At 39.2% G+C, this 27,251-nt stretch overlaps 1 protein-coding gene across 3 annotated transcripts in view; it reads left to right on the plus strand.

Moving 5' to 3' along the window:
- Positions 1-27,251, plus strand: part of nectin3b (nectin cell adhesion molecule 3b) — a 68,105-nt gene that overhangs the window by 1,336 nt on the left and 39,518 nt on the right. For 2 of the 3 annotated variants that reach the window (XM_062047980.1, XM_062047979.1), the window contains exons 2-5: positions 18,423-18,770; positions 21,964-22,263; positions 23,071-23,188; positions 23,780-23,931. In XM_062047980.1, the coding sequence (XP_061903964.1) occupies positions 18,423-18,770; positions 21,964-22,263; positions 23,071-23,188; positions 23,780-23,931 (918 nt within the window). Of the gene's footprint in view, positions 1-18,422; positions 18,771-21,963; positions 22,264-23,070; positions 23,189-23,779; positions 23,932-26,155; positions 26,216-27,251 lie in introns of all 3 variants that reach the window. The other variant, XM_062047978.1, reaches the window with a different exon arrangement.

A 27,251-nucleotide genomic window follows, 5' to 3' on the forward strand; every position in this document is an offset into this window, starting at 1 on the left:
TCACAATATGTAGTTTCTCTTTAAATACCCTTTTTGAAAATGGCCTTGCAAACATATGTGTTGTATTGTCTAATCATAAAAGATGCAGACGAGGCGTGTTGGCTGAGTTCTTAAAGTTAACTCCACAGCGTGCTCATCAAAAACATCCTGTTGCATAGCGACATTCAACAACCTAAACGGAGCTACTACGTATGCTCTGCACTACTGTAGCATGCTGGGTAATGGAGTTCTTATGTTACCTAGCTCATAACATCACAATATATCTGGCTTAGGCCAGCTAGAAGGCCTTACAACTCGTGATCTGATTGGCTATCGCAACTGTCTGTCAAATGTTTGTATCTGTTCACTTACAGTGCATAGACGCCTGCATTGTTGATTCTGAAGGCTCTAGGCAGATTTGGTACAGCATGGCAACATAAGCTAGCTGAATTCTGATTGGATAAAAACTCTATAACCTAAAAACAACAGCGCTGGAAGGAGCATAATATGATATGAAGAGAATATGAATACTTTTAGATATTTAGGGAAAGTAAATACAAAATTAATTTTACCTTTTAATTATGATCATGATTTCTGGTTATGTTAGGCCAGCAGAGAAGGCCTAGCTGGCCCTGACGGCACACCACTGCATCATATACATATACCACTACCCCGCTTTTTTAATGGCAGCTATATTAGCGCCTGGACATTCTGTGTCAAAGTAGCATGTTGCTGTGGTATGTGTGGAACCTTCTGCTCTTTTAGTGACATATTCTAGCAGTGGGCCACATAGAACCTCCTCCAGGAACGGTTACCATGCTCCCGAGCAACGAACTCCCACCTAAAATACCAACAATGTGTGTTGTTGTTTACTTATTTTAGTCTGGTTGGTACGAGCACTTTAATAAACCCGCATCAGCAATTAAAACATATCTTATGTGGTACTATCAAAATTAAAATTGCAAAAAACATATTAAACGTGAAAAAATAAAGTATTTGAACTCACAATTTGTAGAACCCTTTCGAGCTTCCGGGGTTGGCTGACATCGTCTCACAAGATGTAGTTTGTCTTTAAATATCCTTCTTGAAAATGGCCTTGCAAATATACCGGTATGTGTTGTCTTGTCTAATCATAAAAGATGCAGACAAGGCGTGTTGGCTGAGTTCTTAAAGTTTACTCCACAGCGTGCTCATCTAAAACATCCCTCTTCACTACTGTGGCATGCTGGGTAATGGAGTTCTTATGTTACCTAGTTCATAACATCACAAAATATATCCGTCTTAGGCCAGCTAGAAGGCCCTACTGACAAGTGGTAATCTGATTGGCTATCGCAATTGTCTGTCAAATGTTTGTATCCGTTCATTTAAAGTGCACGGATGCCCGCATTGTTGATTCTGAAGGCCCCAGGCAGATTTTGTACAGCTTGGCAACACAAGCTAGCTGAATTCTGATTGGATAAAAACTTTATAACCCAAAAACAACAGTGCTGGAAGGAGCATAATATGATATGAAGTAGGGCTGCAACAACTAATCGATTAAAATCGATTATACAAATAGTTGGCAATTAATTTAGTCATCGATTCGTTGGATCTATGCTATGCGCATGCGCAGAGGCTACTTTTTTTTTTTTTTATAAACCTTTATAAACTGCAACATTTACACACACAGCTGAGAAACAATCAAAATAAGTATGGTGCCAGTATGCTGTTTTTTTTCAATAAAATACTTGAATGATAGAAATGTAGTTTGTCTCTTTTATCCCATTATTAATCGATTAATTGAAGTAATAATCAACAGATTAATCGATTATCAAATTACTTGTTAGTTGCAGCCCTAATATGAAGAGAATATGAATACTTTTAGATATTTAGGAAACGAAAATTAAAAATTACTTGTATCTTTAATTATGATCATGATTTCTCGTTATGTTAGGCCAGCAGAGAACACACTACTGGTCAAACCTGTCTATAGTGACCACTCAAGGGAATCAAAGAAAGTGACCGCTATAGACAGCTGGCCACTATGCGCCATTTTGAGTTTTTGTACATGTTGACCTTTAAATAATTACGTATACATGTACGTGTGCATGTATCCGTAATTGTAGTAAACAGTTTCTAAATTACAGTTTTGTAAGCTTTCTAAGCTTGAACAGTGCTGTTGAATTTGAGCCAGCTCATTGTTGCGCACATGAATAGGATGCCGTTTTCCATTTATGCCAGACTTTTGGGGATTAGTCAACTGCGCAAATCTTAGGGGAGCTTCGATGAGACTTGTCGAGTCCCGGCGCGACTGCATTGTCTGGCTGCTCGCGACCCCCCGGTTGGGATCCCATTGCGGCCACCGCAAATCCCGCTTAAGAAATGAAATTTCACAGACGGCGGTATGGCACATTTTGATATTGGTGACTGCCAGAGGTGGGACCAAGTCATTGCTTTGCAAGTCACAAGTAAGTCTCAAGTCTTTGCCCTCAAGTCTCGAGTCAAGTCCCGAGTCAAGACAGGCAAGTCCCGAGTCAAGTCCAAAGTCAAGACTGGAAAGTCTCAAGTCAAGTCACAAGTCCTGCATTTTGAGTTTCGAGTCCTTTCAAGTCCTTTTAACCACAGACTAATATTTTTACACGGATTGTGTATGCTTTTAAACCGCTGTATTTATTTATTAAAACAAGTGCATTTGAAATAGCAGGAAAAAAAATAGTACTGACATTGCAATTCATAATAGCACTATTAACCAGTCATTTTAATAGTTTAAACAATTTTAAACATTTAACTCATTCCTTTACAAAATAAACACATTTGCAAAAACAAGTGCAACTGTACTTATTTGTACAAAAGTGTTAACATTGTATTTCCATGGCATATTGCATTGTAACTAGTTCCACAGCAGTTTCTATTCTGTTCTTACCTTATCTCATTGATCTCATCTCATACTGTACGTGTGTTTATGTGTGCGTACATATGAAAAACATAACAAATACACGAACATAACAATGAACAGAGTTTTACTTTTTAGATGTCAGGGCCCTATGCAATATGTACACATATTCTTAATACAGTAAACATTTTAACTGACCTTTATTTGACTATGTTTGTCTTTTTGTAGGTGGCTAAAATACACGGTGCTGACCGCCGTCTAACGTTATGTTACTGTGTGTGATACATTGACTAACGTAACGTTAAGTATAGGTACCTCATGCAACCCTGCTTAAAAAAATCACTTGATAAAAAGTATGAATAAGGTAGCAAACTGCAGTGGACGCAACAGATTGCTGTGTTTGAAATGATGTTATAACCATAGACATCTTATAAGTAGACGCAGTATTGGTTGCTGTGACGCGAGCATATTGCATCTTGAAGTGGTGATGAGGAGCCGGCGAGCAGCCTAAACTGACAGTTGACAGGTAGAAAACAAAGATGCCGGGCTGGTGTTCAGCGTTTTTCTGCTCAAATGAGCGGACTGTTGAAAATAGGAATCGGGGGATTACTTTTCACAAGTAAGATTTAACATTAATGTACTATTGGTTGTATTTTATGAAAATAACATTACCACATAGTTGAGAAGGAGCAAAGATCTTCAATATTTGTATGTGAAAATCACAAATAAATCTTCTGGGGGAGGATGACGACCCTACAGGGATTTGCTTTACAAACTTTCAGACCCACCTAAAACAAAATTCACCAGCCGCCACTGATTATGATGCATTCTCATTTTAGGCAAAATATAAGACAATACTTTCTTAACAGTATAATTGTAACCAAGAATAAGTCTTCAAGTAACAATATTCAAATACTAACATTGTTGGGTAAGACAGCATTTGGTTTTATTCTGAATCCAGTGAAACAGATTGGTGGTTTTAGCTGATATAAAGACTTTCAGGTGTTTATATATGTTTAAGTATTTGGCAGACGCTTTTTCCAAAGTGACATACATAAAAAATACATATACAACAATCACTGTAAACATGATAATTTAAGGGAAGAATGTAATACAAAGTATCAATACAAAGTGTCAAGACAGAATAAACTCTCTGCTGCTGCAGCAACAGAGATACGGTCTATAAGATATATAGATATCTAATGTATTCATACATTGTTTATGTAGGATATACGCATGTATATATAACGTAATTATATTGTTTCTTCAACTTAAAAAATAGCTGACCTTTTTTTCCCCCCTTCTCTGGGCTTATATTCCCGGTTTTGATCTCGGACGTCTGGTCACTTATAGCATATAAGAATATTATATTACTGTTAAGCAAACTATGAATAATAAAATATGTGTCCGTTATCATAGCTACACGTATGACAAAAAAGCGTGTGAAAATGAGTGGTATTCAGTGAGGTAAAATGAATTAAATGCGCTGACAGTTCATTGCTCCTGCCAAATGAATTGCACTGAGTGGAGCGGATCACCACTCCAAGATGGCGGCCCCGCGTCTCGTCTGCGCCAGTAAGCAGTAGCGCTCGATGCTGCGTACCCTTATAAGATGTCTATGGTTATGACGTTAGCAGTGAGTTTACAGCCTCACTGATTTAACTACACAGCAAATAAAAGTCACGTTACTTAGCCAATAAACGTTATCTTACATTCAAAACTTACCCTTCTTTGTGCAACTTCAAATGTCGAACGAAGTTGGAAGTTGTTGCGTCTCCGTCTGTAATATTCGAACTGCGTGATTTGCATACGGCAATTCCTTTTTTGTTGACCAAGTCGTAGTTTTTATACCCGAACGAAACCAACTTTGGTATAAATCTTTCTCACTGGCGCGTTGTTTGACAACTCTTGTTCATTGGTTGTCCTGCAATTTGATTGGCTGAATGCTGTGTGATGAAAACAATGTAGATCTAATTTGATTGGCGGTTGTACTGCGAGCACACACGCTGACACGCAGCACACACGCTGATAGACAGACACGTACAAAATGAAAGCTACGGAGCGCTCCCAAATAACTTTTTAAGCTTTAGGTTTTGGGGAAAGTAGCAAGTCATGTCAAGTCAAAAGGCTCAAGTCCAAGTGAAGTCACAAGTCATTGATGTTAAAGTCTAAGTCGAGTTGCAAGTCTCTTTACATTTTGTCAAGTCGAGTCTAAAGTCATCAAATTCATAACTCGAGTCTGACTCGAGTCCAAGTCATGTGACTCGAGTCCACACCTCTGGTGACTGCTATAAGGAGTCAAACTGTTTTGGGACGCAACATGAGAGTGGGTGCTGGGCAAGTTAAACAGGTGGCCGTTATAGACAAGGTATAGAAAACTACTTTTTTCTGCAGGATACATTTTTGTGACCGCCATAGATAGGTGGCCGCTAACACAGGATTGACTGTACAGTGTTTTATTTTCTTATATTTAATTAATGTTACTGATCAAATGTGTAATGTTAGCTAACAGTGGCTAAACATATTAAATATACTTGTTAAATAAAACCTGTGCCTTGTTTTTAATAAATACTTAGGCCTACTATGCTACTTTTTTTTAAAGGGGCAGATATGATTTTTTTCCCCCTATTTTTTGAAACACTTAATTTTGGTCTACTATACCTGTAATGATGGTTATTTGGTCAAAATGTTGCATAGATTTAGTTTTGAAGACCTATCTTCAAGCCAATTTTTGGCTGCCTTCAAAAATGGTTCGTTTTAAGAGTTGGAGTTGTTAGATGCAAATGAAGCCCTTCTTACCATGCCCCTTACTCTGACTAGGCTTTTGTCCCCACCCCAGCAGCATTGTTTACTACAGTAGTTTTTGTTTTTGTATATATTGACTATAAAATGTTTTTATTTTCTATATAAGGTTAATAATTTTACTGCACTGCTGCTTTGAAACCTTGGAACAATAGAGGCCCGAGCCTGCATTACAGTTAGCAATGCTACAACCCGGGCTAATTTATTGTTCGCGAGGCTTGCAAACGTAATAATAAATTACAATACCAACTGGTCCATTGCCAAACACAGTAGGCAGTAATCAAATTTAAAGTAGTTTTTAGGAAAACCATTCCTTATTTTGCTGTAGGATGGTGACGCTATTGTTTTACAGTAGATGGCTCAGCTAGCTACACTACAACTTAAACTAACATTGCTAACGTATCATTCACACATTTATATCATCCTGTAGGTTTGTGTAGTGACTTGTGCTGGTTAAAGCCAACCAACAACAGAGCATTTTCCTTATTTGGGTTTCATCGTGGATATGATGTGGCACTGCCGGATTTTAATGAATTAAAATCGGCTTACTCTCACTAGGATGTTAGGGTACATTTGTAACATAAATGGATAATCCGCTGACGTCACAGTAGATCAAAACGTCACACTTGAACAAAATTGCAAAGGTACCATTTGGAGGAAGTCTGAAGGAAAACAAGATTATTTTATAAATATCTCTGCCATGCCTCCATGGTATAATTTAAGCATTTCAGGATTTATGCAGATCCCAAATACAGATAAGCAGGTACCAATAATTAAGAAAAGTTGGTTTTGCATAATAAGGCCCCTTTAATGTTGGTCATTATGATGGTACTTAGAGAGCCAAGTGTTTTCTGAGGTGGTATTTGGTGAAAAAAGTTTGAGAACTGCTGACCTAAAGAAAATATAGACAGAGAAAAATATAATAAATGTTAACATTTGTATTTTAAATGTAACCTTCCTCTGATTATAATGCCCTCACCTATCAAGGCAGACAGGAACATAAATGTCAACACATCCATGGAAAACACTTCTTGTAAACAAAATTCTAAAATCACAATAAACACTTAATAACCACATTAAATTAAGGTGCTAAACTAAAAAAATATGTAAGAGATGCTTAATAAAGTTGAACGAAATGGTGCAAAGTGTGAAAATATAAACAAAGAAAAACCTGAGAAGAACAATTTTTGTAGGTTTACTGGCAGGAAGTAATGTGGTCTGTGTGACTTAAATATCCATCCATCCAGCCATCAATTTTCTACTGCTTGTCCCCCTCTGGGTCACGGGGGGTGCTGGAGCCATAAGGTCCCCCTTTCTTTGCAGTTCTGCTTGCTATTTTCAAGCATGTGGCTCAACAGTAACTGGACGCCATTACACATTTCCCCAAGCTACGGAACGGGCTAAGTGTCAAAAACTATCGCCATTAAAAGAACTTATAGTTAACGCTTTAACTTTGACAGCCCTAATATATATATTTCATATGTCGTTATCATATGTATCGATTACGTGTCTTATCGAAATATATATTGATATCGTTTTATCAGCTAAACCCTATTATCAGCTGACATATAAAGCTTAATCATTAGCATATGAAAATATTTTATAAAACATTTTTTATTGCATGACTTCCAATAGTCCCACTATAGCAAATTTTCAAAAATCTAGTCTAAATGTTGGAATTTCGGCAGTTAAAAAATGCTTTTAGTAAGCCTTACTATTTGTGTCTGTAGCTCGAATGCTAATCAGCTGTTTGTCTACTCTTGTTGCTGACACAGGCTCCTAGAAGGCTAATTAAGAAGCGCTTTATTCACATTTTACATTCGTCCATTCTGCCCTCATTAAGGTCATGAGTGAGCTGGAACTGACTTTGGGCAAGAGGCTGGTCACCAGCCAATCCCAGGACATATACAGTCGATGAGCGACCGTTCATGCTCACATTTGGGCATGAGATTGCACACAGTTTTTGATGTCTCAAAACAAGAACCGTTTGAAGACATACTCAAAAAGGGGTTATTATGGAAGTATTATTGTAGCAAAATTATTTGCAAATGCATATCTCAATCTCAGCTGCATTCGGGCGGAAGGCGGGGCAGCTGAGATAGGCTCCAGCACACCCCCACCCCCCACCCCGCGACCCCAAAAGGGACAAGCGGTAGTAAATGGATGGATGGATATCTAATGCGTTCTAAAGAGGACCTATAAATAGATTTATAGAGATTCATAATTTTTACGTTGGAATATTCTGTCCGAGTTAGGGTGATCATAGATTGAACGTCATTCAAAAGATAATTAACAGTTGCGTTTCAGCAGTCGATGGCAGCAATAGTGACGTTCACCCTCGGGGTTCAGCGAAAGGACAGAATTACGAAAACATGGCAAACATTTTCTTTGGCAGGATTGCAAGTGTCAATCAATAAAAAACATTATTATCTTTAAAGGCAGATGCAGATCTTATATTATCTCTCTTTTGATTAGGTTTTTTTATTAGATTTTCTTGATCAATTTTCCCTTCCCAATAAAAAAAAATTAAAATCAAAAAGTACATGTTAGATAATTGGAGACTCTATACTCTCCATAGGTGTGTGAATGGTTGTCTATATGTGCCCTGTTATTGGCTAACCAGTCCAGGATGTACACTGCTTCTCAGCAGAAATCACCTGTGATGGCCTCCAGTTTACCCCTGACCTTAATTAAGGACAAGTGATATACCAGAAAATGGATAACTGGATGGAAGTGTGTTCTGAGCTCCATTTTTGATGCCAGTGTGTTGCTGAGTGGGGGAGTTTCCATAGTGTGCATATAGCTGAACAACCCTTAGATATTATAATTGTCTTCTTATTTAGTTTGCAAAGTAATTGCGACTGAATAAGCAGTGCCCCTGCTGGTTTAAGCAAAGCAGTGCAATCCACCTGCCACAATTGCTTAAAAATATAATCAACAATCAAATTCCATACAATCAATCAATGTATTATCTCCAGCTCCGATAGTTTATATATACTGTAAGAAGAAAGCAATCAAATAGAGTAAACATCGTACTGACCTTATTGAAAATTGATATGTTGAACAAGTTTTACACATACAGTGGAACATTGATTTTTATTAACTTAATTGGTTCTTTAACAGGGTTCGCAAATAGAAAAGTTTGTATATTGAAATGTCTCCATACGAAACAATGTAAACATGAATAATGGATTCCGGCCTCGACAAAAGTCCATATTTTTTTACAAGTTTGTACACTTTGAATATAAAGTGCTAGACTGTACTGTACATTAAACAAACAAAACAAAGGGGTGATGGATCAAATGTATATTTAATAACCAAGCCAAATCATCGAATAGCTGAACTGTCCTTGTATGCAGCCGCCCTGCTGACACATATTGACACTGTCACGAGTCCTGTGGTGCACTCAGTTTGAAATCACAAATGTCTTAGCTTTAGCAGCCAGGTCGCTACACTAACTAGAATTAAAAGATAAAATCCACTTATAACTTGTTGGTTAATTTTCTTGGTATTCAGAGGAAGAAAGGGGGAAGAGGCAGTTTCGATAACGCTGTGGATACTGTGTAAATGTTTCAAACCACTCATCGCTTGTCCTGTATTTTCTTTGGATTCACATTGAAATAGCTAAATTACCAAAATGCTGTAAAAAGGCAAAAAAAAAACCACCTAAAATGCACACAAAGTAGCACTTAGCACAGCTCAATTAGCCCGCCCACAATGGTTGTGCTGCCGCGCACTAAATGACTGCCCTGTGAGGCACACGATGGGTAGATAATGGGGTCTGTACACCGAGACTAGGTATGTACACTAAAGCATGTATTTATTCGGGCTGTGGTTCCTAAATCATAAAATGAGGGGTTCGTAAATCGAGGTTTCACTGTAAGATACTGTGGATACACTGTCGTCATCTGCTGCCACACACTAGTTTAGATATGAACTTCCCTGTACATACCGTTAAAGGAAACACCAGCAAGTCTTGGCGGGGTAGACTGCTTACAAAGTTGTCGCAATTTTTTTTCTTTTAATTTAATTTAGGATCATAAAAAAATGATTGATTTTTCCCCACAAATTCAAATTGGCCCTAGTGTGTGAATGTGAGTGTGAATGTTGTCTGTCTATCTGTGTTGGCCCTGCGATGAGGTGGCGACTTGTCCAGGGTGTACCCCGCCTTCCGCCCGATTGTAGCTGAGATAGGCTCCACCGCCCCCCGCGACCCCGAAGGGAATAAGCGGTAGAAAATGGATGGATGGATGGAAATTCAAGTCAGACTGCAACACTGCAAAAGCATCAGTACCAGTAATGCCTTGTTGTGCAATACTACACTGTTGGGTGTACTTTTCAAAAACTACCTCTTTCAACTAACAGTTGCTTATTAACAGTTAAACCAATAAGTGTTTTTGTTATTGATTAATGAATGCCACTGTAAAAACTAGGTTGTCAGTGCAAGAACTTGATTTGTAAGTTTAAGTGTAGACTAAAAACGATGATTCAGCTGTACCCTGTCCCGCTCTATATAAGTAGCACTGCTACCTCCACACTAACACCATCTATTTTATGCTCTGATTCCCTCTTTTAACAAGACTCCCTGCCCTGTGCCAAGACATACATATTTATGTATGCTTGCTGGCACTTAGACGGATGATGGAGTAACTTGAATGAATGCGTGCCAGTGCCTCTTCTATACACAAAAGAGGGTCTGAAAATGATATGAATCATACGATCCCACCCAAAGTGTCTCCAGATCTACTGGAGATTTTGAAACCACGTGATTGATAGCTCTCACTGTCAACATCATCAAACCACATAAAACGGGAATATTCTATTTGGAAAAATGCTGGTCATGTCTGTATGGATCCAGAGAATCCTTGGAAAGGCACATTAAAACGTTCCCACTCAGATGCTTTATGTTAGTTATTTGTCACCCATCTGTAAGTGGTGCATGTGTAGGTAATATTGGCTAAAGTGAGAACCAGCGTCAGTCCCGTGGGAGCGACGTGTCCTTGATGCTAGGATATCTATAATCTAGTTTGTGTGCGTGTGTGTGCGTGTGTGTGTGTGTTTGTGCGCGCGTGTGTGTGTGCACGTGTGCGTGCGCGCGGGAGAAGGGGACGCATTGTCACATTTGCACTCCATAAAACATCGTTTTGAGACTACAAGGAGTTAGAATTTACTGAAAGCACAATAAGTACATGCTACTGTTATGTCAAGCTCAGCTGCATATATGATCAAATAGACTTTTTATTCTCGTCACCTTTTTTCTATTCCCAGTCAGAGAAAAATGAGGGCACGCTTATGTAAGGTTGTCGTCTTGTCACCAATGAAAAATTTAATACAGTCGCTATACCTCTTTCATTACATATTCAGTAGAGGAGAAATGCTGCTTCCTTTCCTCATGCCGTGATGTTGTTTGCTGTCTAGTATTATTATTGTCCTTCACTAAAACAGCAAGCAGAACTATCCGTTTTCCACTTGAGGATGTTCACAGTAGCGGAGCATTCTCCGTCTGGAGTTTGGAGTGTTTGAACATTTGCGTCTAATTTGTACTTGTATGTACAGTATAAGGGCTCTACTAGGTATACTGTTTAGTAGGGAAGGGATTCATAATTATATTTAAATGTACAGCAGTTATCCAATTTTGGTCATTCCTTGTAACATTTTCTGAAAACAATAGTCTGGATCATGTTATGCAAAACCAACTTTTCTTACATGTTTGCACCAGTTTTTATATTTGGAATACCTATAACTCCCGAAATTGGTAATCTAAACCATGGAGGCATGGCACAGATATTAATAAAACACTAGTCCAGGGGTCGGCAACCTTTACCACTCAAAGAGCCATTTTGACAAGTTTCACAAATTAAAGAAAACAATGGGAGCCACAAAACGCTTTTGAAAATTTTAAAATGGAATAACACTGCATACAAAGCTTTTTTTGCTTTGTGCTATGTTTTAACCAGGGGTCTCAGACACACGCCCCGGCCGGCACCTTAATATGAAAATGTAATGTTAGTGTGGCCCGCAAGTTTTAAATGAATGCCGCTTGATAGCGTCATATTTGCCAACTCTACCAATTTTTCCGGGAGTCTCACGAATTTCAGGGCGTGATGGCACTGCTTTTAGCGCCTTCTATAGCCTGCTCAAATAGCGTACATGCTCTGCCACTTGTTGAATGCAGCTTCTGTTTGCACACGTAAGCGACACTAGGCATACTTGCTCAACAGCCACACAGCTTACACTGATGGTGTCCGTATAAAACAACTTTAACACTGTTACGTTACAAACCCCCCCACACATCATCACCCCCCCTCCCTCGGTTGAGGTGGGCGGGGTTTGGTGGTAGCGGGGGTGTATAATGTAGACTGGAAGAGTTAGGGCTGCATGGGATTCTGGGTATTTGTTGTGTTGTGTTTATGTTGTGTTACGGTGCGGAGGTTCTCCAGAAATGTGTTTGTCATTCTTTTTTGGTGTGGGTTCACAGTGTGGCGTATATTTGTAACGTAACAGTGTTAAAGTTGTTTTATACGGCTACCGTCAGTGTAAGCTGTGTGGCTGTTGAGCAAGTATGCCTTGCTGTCTCCTACGTGTGCAAGTAAAAGCTACATACAACATGTGACCGGGCTGGCACACTGTTTGTACATGCTATAGAGGACAACAAATGCAGTGCCATTAGGGCACACTCTTGACTTAATTGTTAGGGTGAAAATTGGAGAATATTTGCCCCGGGAGATTTCTAGGAGAGGCACTGAGATCCGTAAGTCTCCTGGGAAAATTGGGAGGGTCGGCAAGTATGCAGTTGAGCCGCATCAGAGTGGTCAAAGAGCTGCATTTGGCTCTGGAGCCGCGGGGTGCCGACCCCTGCACTAGTCTCTTTCCAAACCAGCCGTTTGGAGTTTGAGACAATTGTGACTTATTTTGCCATAGTTACGTCAGTGGTTATCCCCATACACCAGAGGTGTCCAAACATTTTCCAGCGAGGGTCACATAGAGAAACATTGAAGGATGCGAGGGCCACTTTTATACATTTTGTATATGAAAAATATTCAAACCAAAACAATGTAGGTGAACATATGCTAACATTTGAAAAAACACTTCTACATCTTAGCTTTGTGTTATAGATAACAAAGCAATAAAATCATTCATGATTATTTTAATAATGATTTTATTTGTATTTATGTTAACTGTGCTCTAAAGTAAGCTTGTATTTACTAATATCGCTGTTATACCGTCAAATTAAATGCTTTTGAGGGCTTTAGTACACTCAAAAACATATCACGTCTCACAAGAAATTTGTACACTTTTTCATCATGACCGGACACACGGAAATCATCAAAGACCTTATACAGTAAGACGCTCAGGTTGTCGGCAATTTTGGTTTTCAGGTCCCATTTTTGGGGGATTTGGTCCTGTTGAATTTTTAATAGTTTTTTGTTCTATTTTGGGACCTGTTTAGTTTGTCTATAGAATGTGTCGCGGGCCAATAAAAATTGAGCTGCGGGCCGCAAATGGCCCCTGGGCCACACTTTGGACACCCCTGCCATATACGGTAGAGGTGTATACAAAGAGCTTTGCGTGAGTCCACTATTTTCAGTTGTAGTCCAAAGTTGTAGTAAATGAGTTCCTTATATTTCTATATCCTTTTTTTGTGGGGAAGACTGGCTCATACATGTGCATGCATGCTAAAATTCTCCGGCGTTGCCATTTCTGATAAAAATTTGTCAAATGTCAGTAGACTCAATATGGAAGCGCTAAAAACTACAATATGGCTGAAGGGTGGAGATGCAGTCAAAGGGGGCTTGGTCTGGGGGAGAGCTACTAAATAAGACCACCCACAAAACGGCGCATTCTGAAGAGACCGTCAAAAAGCAGCTTGAAGATGGTCTGTAAAACAAAATTTTTACCAAAGCACCATCATTACATGTTATGTAGACCACAAAGAAGTGTTTTAAATGGAGAAAAAAATCATAATATGACCCCTTTTTAAGATGAGCTGTGTACTGTTTAGAGTCACCAAAAATCCCTAAAGGTCCCTAAAGTTGTTCAATTCGGAATTTAACCAAAACTTGGGTTGAAAAAGTTACACAAAAAAATTATGAGTTTGATGAGCTAAGCATCATCAAGTATCATGAAGTATTTTTTAGCATGCATTTTGCTTTTTCTTTGTATTTCCTATTTTTGTTGTTGGAATTAGCGATGAACAGAGACTATATAATCTTACCAAAAGTAGCAAACTTTTTTTTTTAAGTATAAAAACAGAAGTGTCCCAGTACTTTCATATAACGTGACCACAGTGAATCAGAAAGTTATGGCAATGTGTTTTTGTTTTTTTTTATAATAAAAGAAAGAATTTTTCAGTAGTTTGCTTTACTTTTTACTTGTGTGACAATTTATAATGTTATATCTGCAATACAAATACTGTATGTGCATTACATTTATGTTTAAGTTAAGACATGATTACCTAATATTAACCCCTTGCCGTTCTGATGGCCTGCCAGCTGCTATTTTCATGACTAAACGGGGGTTTTACGCCACCCTCTACTTTCATTTAGTCCTGTTATTTCATTGGAAAGTTTATTTCGCTGAGATTCAAATGATGTACACGAGTGGTTCTCAAACATTTTTTCACCACCTCAGAAAACACTTTGCTCTCTAAGTACCACCTTAATGACCAACATTAAAATACAGTAGTGTAGTAGGCCTACATATTCATTAAAAACAAGGCAGAGGTTTTATTTAACAAATATATATTTATTATTTTGGCCACATGACACACAGTTTGAACAGTAACACTGTTTGAATATGCCACAGTTTGAGAACCGCTGATGTACTCCATTGCAGGATATCATTTCAACTGCTGACTTTGTGCTCACCTTCAAAGCCTGGGAGTATTCCAAATACGAATTGAAGTCTGACACGTTTAAAAAAAAATATATTTATTTATAAAATACTACATTTCTTTACTGTTTACACATTTGAAAAGGCACTCATTCGATGGACAGTTGTGCGTTTGGTCCAGCTTGTCGGGGACGTTTTCAGTTGATTTTGGGTAAGCAATCAATTTTTTTTGGCATAGCTTTGCTTCAAGTTTCGTATTTTCAGCGACAAAGTCATGGCGACCTCACTTTCCCTGCTTACGTCTGCTCCTGACGTTTCACCCTTCCTTCGTGCTAAATTATAGAAGCAGTAGTTCATTGTCTGTATATTCAGCTTAAAAAAGATCAGGTTGTCCAAAAATAATCATCTTCGTTGTCTGTTACCAAGTCTGCCATGATTAGAAAACATTCGCATTTGTTTCCGGAAGTAGGACCACACATTTCTTGCCACAAGTCTGAAGTGTGTTGCTCTGGAACCGGAAATAAATGTGCTGAGGAAATCCGTTCTGGCAATGCTTCAATGACCAAAGTAAGGTACATATTGTACAGATTGCATATTGTTATGAACGTGTCTGTTACTACATTATATATACTTGCAGTGTGTATACAAAACGTGTGTCCCATTAGTCTTCCAAGCGTTTATAATTTTTAAAACCCTAAAAAAACAACACATGTATGTTCTTGTCACTCGTAATCATTGTGAACGATAGAAAACATAAAAAAGAAGTGAAGTTCCCTTTTTCAAGGGGTGCCTTGAGCAACGTCTCATGTCAATCACAAGTTTGGACCTCAGTGTGCTAGCAAGGTTCAAATGTTAATGCAAAGTGTCAAGTGCCAATATGTTTACACTGGTCCAACTTCCTCTATACAACAGGAGCACTCTAGTGTTTTTAGGAAAAGTGCACATGCTTCGAGCAAACTGTTTAAAGTACCAATGATTGTCACACACACACTAGGTGTGGTGAAATTTGTCCTCTGCATTTGAACCATCCCCTTGTGCACCCCCCGGGAGGTGAGGGGAGCAGTGGGCAGCAGCGGCGCCGCGCCCGGGAATCATTTTTGGTGATTTAACCCCCAATTCCAACCCTTGATGCTGAGTGCCAAGCAGGGAGGTAATGGGTCCCATTTTTATAGTCTTTGGTATGACTCGGCCGGGGTTTGAACTCCCAACCTACCGATCTCAGGGCAGACACTCTAACCACTAGGCCACTGAGTAGTTTAGCTGCACCTGTTTCGTTTAATGACAGGAAAGAGAAGTTCTAATAGAAGACTTCTAAATTAAAGGCCTACTGAAACCCACTACTACCGACCACGCAGTCTGATAGTTTATATATCAATGATGAAATCTTAACATTGCAACACATGCTAATACGGCTGGGTTAACTTATAAAGTGCAATTTTAAATTTCCCACGAAACTTCCGGTTGAAAACGTCTATGTATGATGACGTTTGCGCGTGACGTCAATGGTTGAAACGGAAGTATTCGGACACATTGTATCTCAATACAAACAGCTCTGTTTTCATCGCAAAATTCCACAGTATTCTGGACATCTGTGTTGGTGAATCTTTTGCAATTTGTTTAATGAACAATGGAGACTGCAAAGAAGAAAGCTGTAGGTGGGATCGGTGTATTAGCGGCTGGCTGCAGCAACACAACCAGGAGGACTTTGAGGATAGCAGACGCGCTATCCGACGCTAGCCGCCAACCACATCGATGAACGGGTGAAGTCCTTCGTCGCGCCGTCGATCGCTGGAACGCAGGTGAGCACAGGTGTTGATGAGGGCTGGCGTAGGTGGAGCGCTAATGTTTTTATCATAGCTCTGACGAGGTCCCGTAGCTAAGTTAGCTTCAATGGCGTCGTTAGCTACAGCATTGCTAGGCTTCGACAGGCGGCACAGCATTAACCGTGTGGTTACAGGTCCAGTGTTTGGTTCGGTGTCTCCTGATAGTAGTATTGTTGATCTGCTGTCTATCCTTCCAGTCAGTTGCACAAATACACCGTAAGTCACTGTGGCACATGCTTAAACTCTAAATAAGCGTGTGTGATGAATAAAAACACACACCACATAAAATTGAATAATGACTACTGTGACTTTTAGAGCGGACAAGCTTAACACCGACACACCAGACAGCACATCATAACACTTTGGCTTAAGGCAATAAAATTGTATCATCTATCTCTTGAGACTAGTTCACAACAAGTTTGAAGCATTTTTGGACCGCTGTCAGGACAGCCTGTTATTATTTATGAGGTTTTGGCTTGACATAGTTATTTATTTTTTTCAAGATGGCTTTTAATCTTTAGATTTTATGTATGTGTTTTCACATGTACAGTTTCTTTCATTGCCACTTAATGAACATGCAGTACTGCCTATGAGCATGTGTAGTGACATGCTTTGTACTGAATCTCAGTTCTGCACAGTTTCTACTTGGTCACTCAAGTGAATCCCTTGATGAAGGCGACCAATTAGCGCCACTCCAGAAAGTCAACCATCATTACCATGACACTCACTCTTCATTCAGAATGGCTTCACTCCCCTTGGAGGATGTAGTGATACCCTTGTAGGACAATCTTCTGCCTATAAAATTGCCAAGTAGACCCATAGAAATGATATATGAAAGAAAATGAATAGGTACCACTAAAATAATTGTGTCGTAGGTATTTCACATAATCGAATGCATACATTTGAAGTAGACTTAATTGGTCCTGCAGCAATATTTGAGGACACTGTCTTTCAAGAGGGAGCTTGGCTGAAGATGTAGCTGATTTTGGCAAAACAACAATAGAATACTGTTTTGGACTCAGTTGCCGAGCAGCACAGCAGGTTTTGATTAGTCATGATGTCTTCCACGCTGGCAGTTTGTTGCAATTAGTGATCTGGTCCAAGGCATTTGGCGCACATTTTAATTTTTTTTCATAAATCTCTGACGTCATTCATCTGTTTTCTGTTAACTGGAATCTTGATGATAGCATCCCTCACTCCGTTGCCTATCCTCACACTTCAACAGTTTTCTTTTTCTTACCCTCCCTCCCCTGATACTCCTGAGTGGTGATGTCATCTTCATCACCGTCGCCTCTGCTGCCTTCATTAGGATCTTGTCGGGTTTTTTAAAATATATTTTTTTCTATCTTTCCTTAAAAAGATGAGTTTCTTCTTCTGAGCGGTGCCACCATTTTGACAGTAAGACCACGGGTTAATCTGAAAAGAGGACATTCAGAGATGGACTGCTTTCAGGCTTTCTGCCTCGGCTTTGTCTGGGTGGAGGAGAGCTACAGATTAAACAAATTCATCAAATGAACGCTCCCACTGTCATCTGTGTTTTATTTGTTTAAATGCTCTGACGCCTGCTGTGATGCTATCATCCTTTGAGTCCCGTCTTATCCCCACAAATGTCAAATTGTGCCGAGCTTCAAGAGCTATGAAACATTTGCCACAACACCATAAATATTTCTCATTGTAGTTTAGACAACCTCATAGTAAAGCTATTATGGTATTTGGCCGGCGGCACAAACACATTTTTATCTTGGGCGACTAGATCGTTTTGTTTCTAGCAGTATGATCTCAATGATCAACTGTAAAAGTAGAGGTGTTAAAAAATAACTAGGAAAATGTAAAACCTTTGTAACAAAAAAATATTGAAATGAGTGGATTAAATTGTACTGATTTATTACGAAAAACATTTTTTAAATTGTTAAATTTAAGGACATACATGAGCTGGTAGAAATAGTCTACTACTATATTATAAATGTATTGTGAATATGTCCTGTTAAATTTGCAAATTATCTCTGTCACATTGTTGAAGTTGTTGCAAACCTCTGAAAGATAGCAAAGTCCCTGCTAAAGCTAACGGAAATCCCAATTAACTAAACCTAATTCTTTGTGTCTGTCATTGGCAGGGTTGTTGGCCAGCGAGGTGATCGTGCCCCCGAGTGTGAGCGCTGTGCTGGGTAAGAACCTGACGTTAGAGTGTCGGGTGGATGTGGCGACCAACCTCACTCTCACTCAGAGCTCTTGGGAGCGTCGTCTACCCTCTGGCTCGGTCACCGTGGCCGTCTACAACCCGCGCTACGGCATCTCCATCTCTCCGGAGTACATCCATCGCTTACATTTCCATTCGCCCTCCTCTTACGATGCTACTATTGTACTGGAAAATGTAGGCTTTGCTGACATGGGCATGTACACCTGTAAGGTGGCCACATTCCCTCTAGGGAACACCCAAGCTTCAACTACTGTCAGTGTACACGGTAAGCATGTACGCTGTATACATTTGTCCCTTGTTTATCGCTGTTAATTGGTTCAGGGCATGACGGCGATTGATGAATTTCCGCTCAGTAGAAATCAATAATTATAATGCAATGATTTCTGTAGCTAGAGCATAAAGAACTGTTTAAGACCTTTTAAATATGTTTTTGGACATTATGAGTGCACTATACACATGAAATAATCTACTTCAGTCACCTTTACACTCTTCTTTTATTTTATAATTAAAAAAAAAAATCCAATTAGTTGCCACGATACTGAACAGCCCGTTATGCTTGGTTTGGTCTCCTCTAGTGGCCAATACTACTGTACTATAAATATTTTTAGTTTATTTAGCCATTTTTGTGCTTGAAAATGCTTAATTTAAAAATAAAATGGTAGGATATGTTTAAAAATATATCCCCCAAAAATCTGCGATGTGGTGAAGCTACGATATTTGAAGCGCGTTGTAGCGAGGCACGACTCTATTCAATGCAATCAATTTATGGGGGTGGTCTGCAGGGTTGGGGTGGGAGTAGATGCCATCCTTGTCCAATTTGCATGATTGGCCTTGACACATGTCCATGTCATTTCTTTGGATGCGGGGGGAAACTTAAAGCAAAATAAATATCTTTAGAAATATAAATGGATTCTGTCGCTTATTTCAGATAGTTTTTGCTTTTATAAGCGCTTTTCCTTGAACTGAGCGATAATCTCTAGAAGTATCAAAAAAAGATCCGAAAAAGTCTTCAGTTTTGTCACTAGTCGCTTTAAAAAATCAAATGAAAATGGTCTGAATACTACCTAAATATAGCTGCTAAATTGGCAATACTGACATCTTGCTACGTCATCCTTATTCTCTGGCAGACCTGGAGCCTCATGTATTAAGTGTTGCATGCATGTATACGCAAATCATATTGAAATTAGCCATGTGCATGAGATCTGCACGCTCTGCCCAATCACAATTCAGTAGGTGCTTTTTTCTCAGGATTCCAGCGAACGCCAGGGTAGTGAGATTGAAAGCCGGTCATTGCTATGCTCCGATTACCGTTCACAGGATGAAATAAAAAATAAATGGTCGGACATCAGGAAGAAAGTGAAGAAGAATATGGATGTGGCCAAAACTGACAACCTGATGAAGTACAGTGCTGCACCTCGTTTGAAAAGATAGTCGTTGCAATGATTCATACAACTTTAGAAGAGGTGGGTTGCTGTGATTACCCCCAATACAAATATAATCTGTGTAATTTACAACAAAATGTGTTCGTACAGTAGCCTGCTCACACCATATTAGTTTCATGTAGAAATTATGTACACTGCAAAAATTGCAATCTGAGTAAGATTAAATATCTCAAATAAGGGTGATATTTGCTTATTTTCTGTCAGATAAGATCATTCTTCTCAGTAAGCAGATTTTATGTTAGTGTTTTACTTGTGATAAGTGTTTTGGTCCTAAATGATCTCAGTAAGATATTACAGCTTGTTGCTGAGATTTGATGACCTACAGGTATATTGAGTAAAACATGCTTAAAACTACTTTATCAACTGTTGCAAAGCTGTGTCATCAACACTCACAAGTATAAAACTACTTTTTTAAAGTAATCATTTCTTACTTCAAGCATGAAAAAAAAAAATCATGATTTTGACACAAATGTGTCTCATAATTAAAACAGATGACAGCCAAATGGACTTTGCCGTTTTATTTTCAATGAAACAATAGAAAATACGTCCTCATATAGTAGTACAGTAAACTGACTATTTAAACATTTAACATGTGACATTTCAAACTATTTTGAATAAAAATAGTTCATGCACATTCAGATAAATTCTTCAAAATTACAATAAAAAAAAATTTGGCCGGGGGCCGGGCTGTATATACGGTATGCGCACTAATTGACTGAAAGAGCACGCACTTGGTGCGATAATGTCATGTTATCGATGTGAAAATGCATTTTTAAACAGCCTGAGCGGCTAGGAGACCCAGAGAGTAACAAGCGGTTGCCTTGTTGCCTTTCCATTAAGAACAATAAATTTGTTTTAGTATAAGTTTGCTGGTTTCAAGAAATGTAATGTCGAGCGCATGTCATTATGTCAAGATAATGGCACTAGCATTTACTTCATTTAAGAATATTTTTCAACATATTGAGCAATAAGGTCTCTTTTTTTTTTTCCGACCAAGAAAAGTGCACTTATTAGTGAGAATATACTTATTTTAAGGTATTTTTGGGTTAATTGAGGTTAGCTAATTTTGCTTGTTTTGGAAAGTCTTGACAAGCCAAATTTTCTTGTTCTATTGGCAGATCATTTTCCTTAGTTCAAGTAAAACACTCCTAATTTTTGTATTTTTTTTCATGTTTTTGAACACTGACTTTTTGAAGTGTAATATATGGTTTGCAATACAAAAGCCTTTGACACTTGTTTGATTACTCAATGTATTATTACAACACAGGAGAGCTTACTGCGGTAGCAGCCATACGTAACACAAAGGCGGGTCATTCCACCGGCGCCAGTGTATCGCCACCGACTGCTTCAACTGTCCACCCGACTGGCCAAACTGGTGATGCAGTCACAGGAATGGGTGGCAAAATGATCGCCAAAATAAATTAACGTGCTCACAAATAATATAAATATGAAGCATGGCAAAAGACTAAATTTTGTGCCCTTCTCCGGGTTTTTTTTTACATTTTTGAATTAAAATGTTTGCAATGCCGGAACGACCACCTGTGTCGCCAAAGTATACACAGCCTGTAGAAATGTGCATACGTGAAGCATGAAGATGGTGTGAGGCAGCGCACGTTACTTTATTTCACTCTTGATACATCTCATCTTTGCCGTGAATAAGGGGATATCTGTGTAAGCAAGCTTAATACATGAGGCCCCAGGTTCATATGAGAAGCACCGTTACGATGCCATCTACTATATGGAGTTGTAACGAAAAGCTACATTCATAGAGCGGCCCATTACATCATGTTTGTGTAAGGGTGAGGAACTAGCATCACATTTATTTGTGATGGTGCACAACAAATAAATGAATGTATAGACAACAGAGATGTTCATTGTGCACTGTTACAATATATGTTGTCCTGTACCAGTGATGTTTAACAGATGGATTGGCCATCATGTTACACTATTATTAACTTGTCATTATACGTATATGCAAAGCCATATCACATATTTTCTCCTTCTCTGACCCATCAGTGGAGCCGAAGGTCTACGTGTCTGCCGGCTCCACACCACTAATAGATGGGGGTAATGAGACCGTGGTGGCCACTTGTATCGCAGAGCGTGCCCGGCCCCCCGCTGAGGTGTCCTGGGAGTCCAACCTTTTTGGCCAGTCAGAAGTCCAGCTCTTTGACGACGTCAACGGCACCACGACGACACAAGTGCGTTACCTTTGGCTGCCCACACGTCACGTCCAGGGCCACACGCTCACCTGTGTCGTCCGCCACCCGGCTCTGCCCAATGATTTCAGAATCCCCTACCAGCTTAATGTGCAGTGTAAGTGCCTCTCTAGTCTCTTATGTGTCTTTTGTTGCAGCACTAAATCAATTAAAATGAATTTCAATTAGGTTTAAATGCATGCAGGGAAAACAAATAGGGGGTTAGCAGAGTATCTCTGTTAAAGGGACGGCGTGGCGAAGTTGGTAGTGTGGCTGTGCCAGCAATCGGAGTGTTGCTGGTTACTGGGGTTCAATTCCCACCTTCTACCTTCCTAGTCACGTCCTCTGATGGCTGCTGGTTAGCGCCTTGCATGGCAGCTCCCGCCATCAGTGTGTGAATGTGTGTGTGAATGGGTAAATGTGGAAATACTGTCAAAGCGCTTTGAGTACCTTGAAGGTAGAAAAGCGCTATACAAGTAGTGAAGTGAAGTGAATTATATTTATATAGCGCTTTTCTCTAGTGACTCAAAGCGCTTTTACATAGTGAAACCCAATATCTAAGTTACATTTAAACCAGTGTGGGTGGCACTGGGAGCAGGTGGGTAAAGTGTCTTGCCCAAGGACACAACGGAAAGGACTAGGATGGCGGAAGCGGGGATCGAACCTGGAACCCTCAAGTTGCTGGCACGGCCACTCTACCAATCGAGCTATACCACCCCACAAGTATAACTCATTTATCATTTATCATTTATAAACTGAGGTCCTCAGCACTTCCTGAAGCTACAACTCAAGACAATTGCAGCCATCAATTACTTTATTATTTTGAAAAAAAGAAAACAATCTTTGATGTTTGTTTGCTGACAGCATCTAATACCGCAAGAGTAACGTCTCACTCTTGTTGTTTTTTTTTGTCTCTTTCCTCAAGTTGCTCCTGACATCTCTGTGGTGGGGTATGATGGAGACTGGTACGTGGGCCGAGACAATGTTGAAATGACATGCAAAGCCAATGCAAACCCACCAGCTCATCACTTCAGATGGATCAGGTTTGTTCATTTAAACACATGAGTTAATTGATTTCTGACATCTCTAATAACGATATATAACACCACCACTGGCTAGCATATGTTACCGTTGGTGATTTAAAAAAAGGTTTTTAATTGTATCCCATTGGGTTGAGTTTTTTTCTTGCCCTGGTGTGGGATCTGAGCCGAGGATGTCGTTGTGGCTTGTGCAGCCCTTTGAGACACTTGTGATTAAGGGCTATATAAATAAACGTTGATTGATTGATATTTTTCATGGTAACTCTTCCAATTGAATAAAAATCGTCATCTGGCTCAAATAAGATGGCTTAGTTAATGGCGGTCTCGTACACATGCACATGTCCGCTGCAAGCTTACACAAAATCTTTTCTTGCACATGTGTGTTACGTAATGTTGCGTAGCTTACATGGGAGACGGCGGTGTGCAAGTATAGCAGCACGTTCGAAAGTTAGCACCCTCTTGGCAGCCGCTTAAATCATGGCAATCAATCCCTACAACTGACATTCAATACGTCATTAAATGTTGAAATCTGTACACTCCGACCCCCACCAAAAAACATCTGTTTTTAGATGTTCTCCTATATGTGTGTTTAAGGCTGGACAGCGACATGCCAGACGGCGTGGAAATCATGAACAGCACGCTGATTTTCCTGCGTCCCCTCCAGCGGAACGACACCGGCGTTTACAGATGCGAAGTTGCCAATGACATCAACCTCCGCAGTCGGGATGTGCGCATACTCATACAAGGTGAGTGGAATGTGCACACACACACACTGCAACATTTCTGGCTCCGATTAGCCTTAGGACGCACAAAGCGTGCACACACGTCATTGAGTGTATATAGCTTCCTGTGACGCTGTCCTTCAAGCTGAAACGTGACTCTGCATCATTTCTGTCCAGTGTGTGCCAGCTGCTGACAGCTCCCCAAGCTTTCACATTCATCAGCATGTGTTTGGGCACTTATCATACTTGACCCTTAATTGCATGCTGATGATAAACATTAACACTCCAGATGTTCACTTGGCCCGTACACATCTGAAGTTACTACTAGTTACTTAAGGTCCTCCTCAGACTACTTTTCTTTGCGCTTTGGTCTCTGCAACATGTGTTTGAGCATGTCTCATCAAACGTGTCTTTTTTTATAGGTTTTAACATTTGCAAATAAGCTCTCATTGTGATGTGATTTTTATTTGTATTATTTTTGCCTGCTTTTTGCTCCTGTGCTGTTTGTTCTGTTGTGCACGTGTCAAGCAGAAATAGGCAAAAGTCTTCAGCCTGACTGGGATGATGTCGAAGTTTCATGAAACATTAACTAGTTCTTTTCAACTTCTATTCATTATTTATCATACATACTCCATTTGCTTTTGAGAGGGCTGTACAGATATCCACTATATTACACGTGTTGGTTTACTTTTTATTGTTTTCTGTGCGTGCGCGTTTGTTCTCATTCATTCATGTTAATTCACCACCATTTACTTAATGACTACAAACTTTTAGGTTTGTGGTTTTCACCACTCTTGTCCCATGTGTCGGTGTTTGCTTCAGATCTGCTTTGCAAATGATTGCAACAATTTAGAATGTTTTCATTGCTTGCATTTTTTTCTGGCTCCTTTTTTTGTGGTCCCATATTCATTTTATTTAATGGTTGTTCATGTTATTGTTGCTTGAGGTTGTCTCGGGTGCCTAATGTTACAGTCTTCAGCATTTACACAACACTTATTAACGCAACATGTTCTCATGTGAATTATATGAAAATGTAAACACTGTCATGTGTAAACTAGATTATATTTGAGCTATACATAAACTGTAAACAGTTTCAGCGATGCACTCTAAGAAATGTTAAGACATGACGGACATATATACAGTATGATGCCACTCTATTGTTACTATACAGCAGTTAGAACCTAGCATTTTTTTATGTAACGATAATAGTAGCACCTCCATTTTACAAAATTGTCTCTCGTAACCCAAAATACGAAAATGTATGTTCCCCATTGAACACCACATTTTTAACATGTATGCTATAACGAATTGTTGTATCATATACATTACATACAGTAGTTTTATGAAGTAATGTAATAAGCCTTTACCTCGGAGAGCGGACTTTTGTGGTATCTCCTGCGAGCTGCTTCTCTGTCAAACACACTATAAGCAGATTTCCAATATTTTCATGGATACATTTAAAAATAACATTTAAATGCTTAGCAGTCTGCTTCAGTATGGGGCAATAATATTGTAGCAGTCCTATGTCTGCTATATGTACTCGGTGGTCATGTTTGTTGATGATTTTAAATAACAAAGACAAATTAAAACTGTATATCAGATAATACAATCATTAGTAATTTAAATCTAGATTCTTAGGATGCACTGCTATGTGATCACTTTTACTGCCAGTTATTGATGACCAGCAGCTTTCATAGATAGACTGAAAATAATGCACAAACTCTACGATACGCTCTCTCACGCACACACAATCTTGTGTGGCAGGTATGTCATAATTACAGTGGTACGTTTGTTTTCAGTAAGCTGTTCCAAACAATCCAACAAAGACTTAATTGTGCAAAAAATGATTTTTCCTATAATAATTAATGCAAATCCAATTAATACGTTCCAGACACCCAATATTACCACAAAACACATTTTATAGAGAATAATCATATTTATACATGCAGAAAATTATGTGAAATACATGTAAATGATAACATTTTGTTGAAGACAGCGATGACTAGAGGGCGGAAGGGGGGAGGAGACCCACAGGAATAGCACCTTTGAGTTCTTTTTTTTAATTTTTTTTTTTTTTTTTAATAAATTCAGTGGTGTTTCTCACCTTATTTAGGTGCTGAAATCTGCAACTTTCTTTGGCCTCACTTTGGCTCATTTTTCAGTTGTACTCTCAAAACAACAACATACTTTTGGTGTAACTTTGTTCGTTACCAAAGAACTACTGAGTCAACTGCTGATGATTTTATAGAGGGACGACGGAGCTGGGGGAGAAAGACTTCCGTGCTGCGAATTGAGAGCAAGCTAACAGGTATGTTTTGTAATAAAGCAGGTCTGTTGAACTGGCGGCCTGCGAGCCCAGGAATAACACTTAACCGGCTGCCCCCAAGTTCAGTTCAAAATTTGGGGGACAGATATTTTCGCAGCAAATTCCTAAAAACACTTAAGCGCTGCATAATGAAAAATAATCTTAAAGTGCTAAAGTACACTGCAAAGTTAAGAAGGAATATTGAATTATAAAGTGATACAGTGCACGTTGAAAGTATTCAGCTCTTCACTTTTTCCACATCTTATGTTACAGCCATATTCCAATATGGAGTACATTCCTGTTTTATCCTCAAATTTCTACACACTATATACCCCATAATGTCAATGTGAAAATGTTTTTATAAATTTATGCAAATTTATTAAAAATTAAAAAACTAAGAAATCACATGTACACACTGTAGCATGGACATGTTTCACAGCCTTTGCTCAATACTTTGTTGATGCACCTTTGACAGCAATTACAGCCTCCAGTCTTTTTGAATACGATGCCACAATCTTGGCTCTCCTATCTTTGGGCAGTTTCGCCCATTCCTCTTTGCTGCACTTAAGCTCCATCAGGTTGGGTGAGAAGCATCAGCTCGCAGCCATTTTTAGATCATTTCAGCGATGTTCAATTGGACTCAAGTCTGGGTTCTAGCTAGGTCACTCAAGGACATTTACAGATTTGCCATTTCTTTAATATCTTGGCTGTGTGCTTAGGGCCGTTGTCCCAGTCTGTGTTCGAAAGGGCTCTGGAGCCGATTTTCATCCAGAATGTCTCTGTACATTGCTGCATTTATCTTTCCTTATTCTATCCAGACTAGTCACCCAGTTCCTGCTGATGACAAACATCCCCACAGCATGATTCTGCCACCACTGTAGGGATGGTATTGGCCTGATGATGATGATGATGATGATGATGATGATGATGATGGCTGTCGTTCATGTTCAATCTTTGTCTTTGAGAATTTTGTGTCTCATGGTCTGAGAGTCTTTCAGGTGCATTTTGGCAAAAGTTTACGATGAAATGGCTTCCGTCT

Source organism: Entelurus aequoreus, linkage group LG05, assembly GCF_033978785.1.
Source record: "Entelurus aequoreus isolate RoL-2023_Sb linkage group LG05, RoL_Eaeq_v1.1, whole genome shotgun sequence".
Lineage (NCBI taxonomy): Eukaryota > Metazoa > Chordata > Actinopteri > Syngnathiformes > Syngnathidae > Entelurus > Entelurus aequoreus.